Source organism: Acyrthosiphon pisum, chromosome X, assembly GCF_005508785.2.
Source record: "Acyrthosiphon pisum isolate AL4f chromosome X, pea_aphid_22Mar2018_4r6ur, whole genome shotgun sequence".
Taxonomy (NCBI): Eukaryota; Metazoa; Arthropoda; class Insecta; order Hemiptera; family Aphididae; genus Acyrthosiphon; species Acyrthosiphon pisum.
In genome coordinates, this window is record NC_042493.1 from 8,329,494 (window position 1) to 8,340,858 (window position 11,365).

Genomic DNA, 11,365 nt, shown 5'->3' on the forward strand with positions numbered 1-11,365 from the left:
GAGTCATTGTCGTCCGTAGCTTAGTTTTCATATGTGTTAGCTTCAAAAAAAGCTCTTTCACATGAAGCACGTATGACTGATATGACAGAGAAACCTTTTAATACTTTTCTATGCTGAAAAAAAATGGTCTCAATACCATTTTCTCGTAACCATTTTAACCAAAATGCACAGTCTTTATTAGTAAGAATTATCTTTGTTTCGTGCCTTCAAAAGATGTATTTCACTTACAAATTCGTCCTTTGATAAATCAAAATTATTTGTCAATAAATTAATGTCATCTTTACTTAATTCAAATTTCAACATTTTCCCCACTGCAGTAATTATTGAAATGCTTTCTTGATTGAAACGTTCGTCAATTCCTTGTACTAACGAATCAATCAATGGATACATTGTAGTAACTCGGATTTCCTCTTTCTTGGTCTCAAATACAAACTGATTTTTCCAATTTTCATCTCTACATGCAGGCAGTTTTCTAGGTCTGACTGATGGTATGTTTACGCCATGTTCTTCACAAATATGCTGACTTTGATCATAAATATCATTATAAAACAAACTACCGGAACACAAATTTCCTCCAAAGCTGTAAAAATACTTAATCCGGGATCTTGAAGTACTCTACTAACTTTTACAATCAACTGTAGAATAGGATGCATCAGCTCGAGACAGATAATAAAATTTAAATTTAAACATTGGGAAATAATACCCTTTCCTTTAGCTTTTATTTCTGGTTGCTTAGTTGAATAATTTATTTCATTAACTGTCTGAATTATAACCGAGAAGTTGTCTCGAATTGCTGTTACTAATATTACTATAATATTTTGGTAAATGTATTTGATAACATTAATGTGAATAATAGTTTTTACTAGTATAAAATACAGTTTGTTAAATTAATTTTTCTAAAAAAAATTACATATGAAAATGTCATTGCGTGCATATAAAATATAACAATACACTCTAAAAGTTTCATATACCAACAAATAATATTTTTAGATTTTTTTGGTTACAGTAGGAGTTATTTATGAGAATCTTTGTTTTAAATTTTCAATCCTTAGTTATAAATACTGAACATTTTATAATTTTTTAATTACAATGATTAATTTTTTAAAAGTTTTTTTAAAGTTATTTACCAGTGGCGTGGTGAAGATAATTTTTTGAGGCCTGTGCCTCAACATAAATGGGTGGGTGGCGGGGTCTACTGATGTGAGGCCATGAGCATAATATGAGATTGACTTGTCATAATAGAGAGTTAAATTTTAACAAATAACAAACTTTTGGGAAGATAGGAGACTTGTAAATTGTACAGTTCGTATTTATATAAGTAGTGGTGATGGTGATGGTAGTAAAAATAAAAATGCATTAGGCCTCACACACAAAAAATGTTCTACACGCCACTGTTATTTACTATTTACTATTTGTATAGTATTTACTATTTAGGTACTTGGCTACATGGGCCCTATATTCTATAATATTTGCTGCACATCCACTAATAATTAATATACACCAAGTTGTGGCTCTGCAAATGTCCATATATTATATCGAAGTACATTTGGTTTGAAAACTTATAACTAGATAATAAATACCTAGATCTTACATGTAGTAATGCTTTAGTATACAATTAATTAAATTTAACACTTAAAAATAAATATAAAATTAATAATTTACTTGTCCATTTTGCTAACCAAGCATCTGTATCCTCAGTCCGTTTACCAGTAGGTATGGTCGTAAAATAAACAAAAAATATTTAACTAATAACAATATAATGTATATATTTGGATTATTCGATAAACGAATGACGATTAGGAAATTTAAACAGAATAATAAAAAAAAAAGATAAAACCCGTACTGAACGTATGAACAATGAAAATAATAAGTCGAGACTCGCAAAATTACATTTTCTAAATATAAATATGAATCATTTAAAAAGTTTGATACCTAATGATTTGATTTCGTTGGCCAGTTGTAATACTACTAAACATATTTTTAACATGTGAACTATTCTATTTATTACTAATTCTATTTATTACTAAACCTAATTTTTTTATTACATTTAAAATAATATATTCTCAGCAAATGTAGGTATACATTAACACGGAACCAAGTAGCCTGGACCATGGCCCAGTTGGCCCAGACCGTAGTTCCTCCTATGTAAACATACGTTTTATAGTCCTATTAATAAAATTGAAATAAAACAAACCGATATTTTTAACGATTTTTTTTATATTTCTTATAAAACAGCAATCGCCCCAGATATAATTTCTCCAATATTCTTAATAAATTGAATTTTCATTTTCATTCTTAAAGTTTTAAGAATGACTTAATAAATTATTGTTTTTTTTATATTATACTTTCATTTAAGCTTATTTAAAAATTAAAATTGTATGTATATTACTTGTAATTGGCAATTATTTCCGTTAAATAAATAATAATAATTATTATTATTATTATAACCAACTCAATCGGAGTTTAATCAAACCTATCAGAAAGTACAAAAATTAGGACTACCTATAGAAACAATATTATACATTGAGAAGATCAAAACTTAATTTAATTGTGTAGAAAAGTGGATGATTGGCATTCTCACCTGTTTGAAACATCAACGATGGTATGGCATATTTAAAAAACATTGTTCCTGTGGAAGCTGAAACTTGATTAAATTTTTTGATACAACGTATCTAAATGGCAAGTGCAGGCAACTGGCAAAGTAAGAAATTATCCTAATGTAGGCGCACAAATCAATTTTTAATGATAATGAATAATATACAAACAAATCATCCGAAGTATCGGTATAATTATTTATGGATATAGTTTATTGCATCGATGTCTTAATACAGGGGACTAATGTTACCCTTATATTAATATCTATACGTAACTTAGGTATTAATCATTGGCGCAACTAGACATTTGAACTAAGGGGGGCTTGAGCTCCAAGTTTTTTTTGTGACTCAATAGGACCTAACACCTAAAGATTTTTTAGGGGGTGCTAATTTTGACTTAGGGGGTGCTAAGGACCCAAAGCACCCCCCCTAGTTGCGCCAATGGTATTAATACAATATTAGTTTTTTACCATTAAACATAAATACGGAGTTCTTTAAATATAATCTACTTTTTCTTGATAATATTTTCTATATTCTGCTAATATTATATTTATATTGTTATTACTATTATTATTAATACTGTAGACGGTAAGTTGAAATAATACTACAAAATTACAAGAAAATAACTAAAATCGTTATTCTTGGTTATTAAATATGTAATTTCCTCCAAATTTGAACATAAAATAACTATTAAAAAAATTTATATTTTTGAGATTTTTGGTTAGAATAACCTAGGTACATAAGTGGAATCTTGCTGTAAGTTTTCAATCCTTAGCTATAAGAGTCGAACATTTTATAAGTTTTAACTACAAAATCATTTTTAAATTTTAAATTTGATAAATGTTGTCAAAAATCGAACATTAAATGCTTATAAAAAAATTGTATAAAATATAAATATACACATCACCAATCACTAATAAATTTAAGGGGATTGGTGGCGGTAATTTCCTGTCTTTGTCTAACACACGCCCAACATAAGAATTTATACGTGTTTTTTCCAACGTACCGATTGATATAGTGAAGCGATAAGAATTCTCAAAACAGATTTGAAATTGTCATCAAGTCTACTTGAGATCGGCGCACCACTTGACGCGCAGATATAATATCCAAGAGAACCAGAATTAGGAATACATACCTTACTTTGAAACTTTTCTTCTAGTGTAAAAGCCAAATGAAAAAACTTCTAAAAATTTTTTTTTACTCTAAGTATTAAAAAATTAGTGGAAAATAATTTTCCTATGATCATTACCGACATTACAGACTCTTTTTTATATAATAATAAAACCATAGATTTTTGGGCAACACTGTAAGTAATCATGTATTGGTAAAATCGATCTACTTCACCCATAAATTTATTGTAATCTGCATGTTAGAAACATCAATTGTAAATTCATATTTATTATATAAGACAAGATTTCCTAATTATAAAAAAAAACCTATGTCCGCTCTAGAATTTAGATCAACTCTCACTGATCAACTTGCAAATTTGTCTTCCCTACAATTTCTCTTTGTGTTAAAAATCCTAAACGTGTTCTTTCAAGTACGCCTAACTATATAATTCCTGGACAACATTTAGATAGTAAGAATCAGTGGCGTAGCCAGGGGGGGTTTTGGGTGTTTAAACCCCTCCCATTGACATTTTCCCTCCTAATAAATATATTGTTTATAGGGTTCGGGACTGCTTGCAAGTTATACATTTGTCTTATGAAATGGCGAAATTAAATACAAAGTTTGAATTTGCATATTTGTGTATTTTTTAACTTAAATGTACATACAATTTTCGGGAAAAATTATATTTGGATAACATTAAAAAATATCTTAAAAAATATTATGTTTGGTTAGGTACAATAGGCGATAACTTTGAGATTTGAGGAGGCCGAAGCCTAATACCATACAATTATAAAATTGAATAAGCTTGAAAAAATTAAGTAAATGTTTAGGAGGGGCGGAGGGCTGTTAAAGTTGTTGGTGGAGCTTGGCTACAGTTGGCCCTATATTCGCATATGTAAGATTTCATAAGTCTCTTGGTGACAAAACTGTGTTTAAACTATAATTGTAGATTGTACCTACGAAGAAATGAACATCAGTAGATATAGGTAGGTACGTGTTCGTTTATCACGGTGTTCGCATATCACGTACGTTATTCGTTATTACTTAGGTATTTATTAACCTAGTATTGTACGCCAGTTTTTTTATAAATTAAGTTGTTATTTATTTACTTATTTATTCATCTATCAGGTTTATATACCTTCTTATTTTTTAGTTTTTTATTACCTAAATTGCAGTATGTTTTATGATTTTTCAAAAATAATATAAAAATATTGCTACATAGTACATATATTTAAGCATATTTTGAGAATTTTGACTGCATATTTCGATAATTATTAGTGCAACAAGTCAAGGCCTGAACTCTAAATTTATTTATATACGAAAACTGTAAAAACTTGGTTTTAATCTATACCTAAGACACCCCCTATTTCATAATCCTGGCTACGCCACTGGTAAGAATTGTTTTGCACCATATCAAAAATTACCAAATAACATTTAGTTACTAATTATGGTATTATTATTATATAAAAAAGAGTCCTAAAATGTAATTTTAGATTCTGAGCTGAGCGAGGAATATATTGGTTTTACAATGATGTTTATTTATTTTTTTTTTTATTCTGTAAACACTTTTTCTCCCTATAAACTTGCTCAAAAGTATCAAGTACAGCATCTTTTCTGAAAGGTAATGATCTTGAGCTGGTACTTTAGATGAGTAATTTTTTGATTTTCGAAATGCTACTCGAAATAAAATTGGTTAAAGGAGAAAAAACGTACGATTTCACGATTTTATAATATTAAATTGTTACAAAATCATTACATTTAATGCTTCACTCAGAATCTAAAAGTGGGACGATGTTATTAATTATATTTATCAGATGGTTATAATATTCACAATATACTACAGTGTAATACTTCAATACCTAGTACAATGTAATCTAAAAGCTTTAGAAATGAGAGTAGGTACAAGGGCATTATCAATAAAATTAAATAATAAATCAAAAGTGATCTTTATACCAGTAACAGTAAACAATCTCCCTCTGAGGAATTATATTATTAAATGCTTACATAACTGAATTATGATGTAAATACAATATAATATTATTTTACGTTTACAACAATAATTTAATTGAATTTGAATATGATTTGGCGCTCACTGCTTAAATGATAGCGTATTAACCATGGTAATGGTATTAAAATTTGTGACCGTGCTGTATTCTATTATCTAATATCAATACCTACCCAAAGTCCCAAATGGTCTTCATACACGTCATCAGAATAATATAGTATATAATACACTGAACTAAATACATGGAACGCGTGCATTACTCATAATATGAGCCTCATAGGAAGTCGCCATATGCATTCCGTGTCAAGGGAAAACATGGTGAAATGTTATGTTATCTATGAAAATTGTTATCATCATCACAATATTAATGTTAAAAATTAAATCGGAATGCATATGGCGGCTCCCGTATGGTCTCATTTTTCATAATATACGAGAATTATACACAATACGCGTTCCATGTATTTAGTTCAGTGATATAATACCACACACTATACAGTATACAGCATACAGCTAGACACAAATTACAAAAATACAAAAATACTTAGTATAGTGACAACTGTGTAACTTTTAAATTACCTAGTCGTAATGTTTTACTGTTTTAGTACAGAGATATCAGTTTGTTTGTATTAACGAATGTTACAGATGTACATTTGCCTCCTAGTTTATAAAAATAAATTAAACTTTTAGTTATCAAAAAATATTTTCAGTGCATAAATATGAGCCTAATGGATCAACTTTTTCCAGCAAATCATAAAACCACATTCGTGGTGGACCACACTCCATACTTTGGATTGGCTAGTAACTCACATATCAAAATGGTCTTTACCAAACGGCCATCACCCGTAACCATATTTAAATCAATGTGGACGTGTAGCATTGAAGCTGTACTCGAATACTGCCGTATCGTCTGGGATCTGTTTCCAGGAGGGAAACTTATTCGTGTTATAAGTAGCGACATAGAATCTCGTAATTTGAATAATTGGTCATCTAATCAACAAAATGTTAACTTTATGTTACAACATTTGTCATATTTGGGGCCACCCGAAAAATTTGTACCAAACCCAAATCAAGACTACAGTGTAGTGTATGGATTTCGCACTGCAGCCGAAGCAATGATTGAATGTACTAAAGAACAAATGGATCAAGAGGCTAAGAAAAATAACATTGAAATTCAAAACAAGTAATTTGTTTTAATTATTTTAAATTATAATTTTACCTAATAGGTATACGGTCAGATATACGGTGCACGTTATATGTACAATATTTAGGAAATGTATTTTTTAAACCACATTTTTTTTTTTTGAGTTATTAGTTTTTTTAAAATTATTGAAGTTTTCAAGCCCATATCAGAAACTTTTTTCAGTTCTGATTGGAGAGGTATAACTTTTTTGTTATCGACTACCTATGCGCAGCCATAATTATTTTGAATTTAAAGTTTCTTTAATAAAATATACTTTTTTAAATTCCAAATGAAGATTAGATTAGGTAAGGAATAACTAAGTTATTCTAAGTCTTACTGTTTATTATTATTTTATTTTTCATAAATTCATTATTATTTTTATACCTAAATATAAATCTTTAAATTATGTATCAAAAACTATTATTATAACTATTTTTTACTAATATAAAAAGGGCCTAGCCCATTTATAAAAATAAATAAATAATCCATAATACTTAATATAATATAGAAAAATACCTCTTGTCTAGTTCATTAATATAAAGGAATTAGTTGGATACAGATCGATTAAATATAATGTGCCATCTTAAATTGAATAATAATTCATGATATATAGGTAAACTTAAAGAAAATCATTTGAACAGTGGTTAAACTGTGGATTAAGCCTAATGTTATGTTTAATATATTGGTAACTCCAGTAATTTATAGATTATATTGATGATTTCTCATGTTTTAATAAACTGCTGAAAGTGTTCATTCATTTTTTTAAAAATAATTAACCCTAGAGCACATGCTTCACGGTCAAAAAGACTGGACGTTTAGAATTTTGTTCATTGTTTCAAAAATACGAAATATTAACCTAATCCAACCTAGGTGTCCTCTAATAAGGTGATACACTAAAATTAGAAACAAATCCCAACTGTATACGATCTGATGTCAGTAATATAAAAGTGTTCAAAGTTCATTACCAGATATTACCTATTAATATACGGTCAAACGAAATTTGAGGGTTAAAAAGTTTTTAAGAATAATCGTTTTAATAAGTAATAAAAATTAAGTTATACACATGTTTCTTATTAAATACTATTTTATAAAATTTCAGATGCAGAACAGTTATTATCACATCAGCCAGAGACAACCCATCAATAGAAAATCTCATATCCATGTTTCATAATGAAATGATCAAAAGCAACAAATCTGTATCTAAACCCATTTCAATGTCTATTCATCATTGTCATTTAGTAATAATTAACACATATCCAGATTCTATAACAAATGAAGTCACTGATTGTCCACTTCGTCCCATATCACCAATACTAGACTCGGAAGTGCATTCTATTCCTGCATCCAAAATTGGTATTAAGATATCAAATCTTTTATTAAAACACTACAATCTAGCTAGTACAACAGTTATAAGTATTCCCATGAAGGAAGAGCAAAATGCCAATTCATCAGCAAATTATGATGTAGAAATATACCATGCTGCTACTGCACATACAGCTATTTTAAATGCAAATGTAGCCAATGCCAATGCCAAAGCAGTGGTTGCAAAAAAAGAAGGAGCGGACTATGAGACAATTAAATTAAAATGGTGCACGCCTAGGTCAAATAACAACTTACCAGATATTCACAGTTGTACGACACTACATAGAGTAACTCCTGTTGATATAAACACCAGACCAAGCACATGTTTGATAACATTTTTACTGAATGGTCGATCAGTTTTACTCGAGACGTTTAAACAAGGTGGTGGTAAAACCATATCACATGTTTTAAAATCGTACAATGGTGAAATATACATACATACAGTGTCGTCTGGTCGCACAGTATTTGAAGATCTACCGTCCATTAGTGAAGGCCCTGGAGGGAAAGTAATTCAATACAGAGTAACCGATTTTAGTAATTTTATGAAGTTAAATTTACTGCAACCAACAAAGAGAAAACAAACAGATGATAAAAACTATATTGAAGATGCAAAAGAAAAATTGATGAAACAAACTGCATATTGGCCACTAGTATCATCGTCAACCATAATATATAATTTGAAACAATACACTGAACCACTGTTGTCATTAATGGTTAAAGATAACATTAGTGATCAAGAAGTAATGAATTGCAAACAATGTATTCGTGTTTTGATGACTGCTGAATTAAATAATGATCACCTCATTTCACCTAGTCCATCATTTCCACGAAAAATGAAAAAAGTTGACCAGTACAAGCTTATGTGGACAGAGTTGGAAAAATTCTTAAGATCAAACTTACACACTGTTAATCACTGTAAAGTGTTACAATTTTTATTTGAAAGCTGTTGTAAACTTGATGAAGAAAAAATTATTGAGAAAACTTTAATGCGTTTAAATAAATCTTTAGCAGACAGGCCAAATGTAATACGAGCCACAACAGATTCGCCTATGTCTCCGCCATTAACTCAGCAAACAGGATTAAATCATAATAAACCACATAAAACCGTTGATGTGGGTCCAAACAGTATTATGTATTTGCAAATAATTCAGGATCAAGGCAATAGTACAACAGTTAACCCTTCTTCAAGACCTCAGTTTGCTGGTAGATTAAAATCTATTCAAAATAGTAATGGAAATTTGTTTGCCAAACTTTATGAGCATATAGACGATGACACAGATACCAAAAATGTAAAATAGAATTTAAAATATTTATTAATTGTTTGATTATGGTCTCTTATAATATATTTTTGTATTTTATCTGTAATACAGCGCATATTGTCTGACTCAAATATAATAATATTTTAATCTATCAAGTAATTATAAAACATTTTGTCCTGTAAAATATTTTTTCTTTATATAGATGGTTTATTATTGTTATCGTAATATCACTATTATTTTATCCTAAAATTGTAGTCAAATTGATTTAATTCAAAATATTATTAAGATTTAATTAATTAAATGAGAAAACTACTAAAAATTTTTTTTTACTATAAGTATTTAAAAATTAGTGGGAAATAATTTCCCTATGATCATTACAGACATAGGATTTTGACAAGGGGAAATATTTTCCATTAGTATTTTATCGAAATATGTACTATTGTACTAGTAAAAGTAATAAATAATAACATTTATTTTTTATACTTAATAACATATTATATAAGTAATCAGTGGTGTATTGGTAAATATATTTATGGGTATACGCACCAATAAAATATGTACGTAACCTAAACGATCAAATTATATCATCGTATATATTATATAACGTTATTGCAGTTCAATTAGTACATAGTTTTTAACATTATTTTATTAATTTTTTTATAATGTAACAATAGAAAATAAAACAAAATCAACTCGAATGTCAAAAAAATTAAAATAATAATAACATTATTATTATAGGTACAATCTATAGAATTTTCCACATAGATTTTTTGTATTCAATATTGGGTTTACTAAATTGAACTTAAAGTCTTAAAATACATTAAACACGACGCATATTGTTATATAACTTATATTCAATACCTACCTCAATTGATAAGTAATTCATTAATACATATAATAACGAATAACGTTTTTTTCCTATATGAATTATTAAATAAATTTTAAATCTTATTTGGTTTTCTGGTTATTTTGGAAGCGTATACCCGTAAAATAAGATTTTACCTTGGGTATACGCCGAAAATCGAAAATCTTCTGATGGGTATACGGCGCATACCCGCGTACCCGTACCAATACACCACTGTAAGTAATAAATGAATACTGCCTTTTGTTTCAAAACCAGTATAATTAAATAATATATATATATCATAATATTAAATAGTATAATATACAAAATAATATAAAAATGAATAAAAAAAACTACATTTTTTAAATATAACAATAAAATACATAATAAAATAACATATGATATAAGTAATAATTTAATACAGGCTTTTGTTTCTAATCATTAAATAAATAAAAATATGAAAATTAATACTAAAAAGTAGGTCAGCGCATTTCGGTGGTGGATGTTTGTCCATCATCCCTTCGGGCCTCGGACAGGATAGTGTAATTTTACTGTATTTGATTTGAATGCAATGATTGCATTCGATAAAAAACGATTCTGAGTGGACGAGAGAATCTTTTTTTATAATTTTATTAATTTCTATGGTGATAAACAAAGCCTTTTAAAATAGCTCAAAAATGGCTAAAATTTTCCGAACTTTAAACCTTAAGTTACAAAATCCATAATACAACAAAAAAGATCTCTTGTCATTTTTCATTTGAAGCAATATTTCTGGTAGAAAACATCGTCCGTAATTATTTAATATTATAAAATCGTGAAATCGTACGTTTTTTCTCCTTTAACCAATTTTATTTCGAGTAGCATTTCGAAAATCAAAAAATTACTCATCTAAAGTACCAGCTCAAGATCATTACCTTTCAGAAAAGATGCTGTACTTGATACTTTTGAGCAAGTTTATAGGGAGAAATAGTATATTGTGTGGCAAGGGCGGGAAGTGAGCCATTTCAGTCG

At 28.4% G+C, this 11,365-nt stretch overlaps 1 protein-coding gene across 1 annotated transcript; it reads left to right on the plus strand.

Annotated features, from left to right (window-relative positions):
* Nucleotides 1–6,425: 6,425 nt before the first annotated feature.
* LOC100165048 (integrator complex subunit 13-like) lies at nucleotides 6,426–9,549 on the plus strand. Its single transcript, XM_029492837.1, has 2 exons — nucleotides 6,426–6,793; nucleotides 7,989–9,549. The coding sequence occupies exons 1-2, from the start codon at nucleotides 6,426–6,428 to the stop codon at nucleotides 9,547–9,549; spliced, it is 1,929 nt and encodes a 642-aa protein (XP_029348697.1).
* Nucleotides 9,550–11,365: the final 1,816 nt, after the last annotated feature.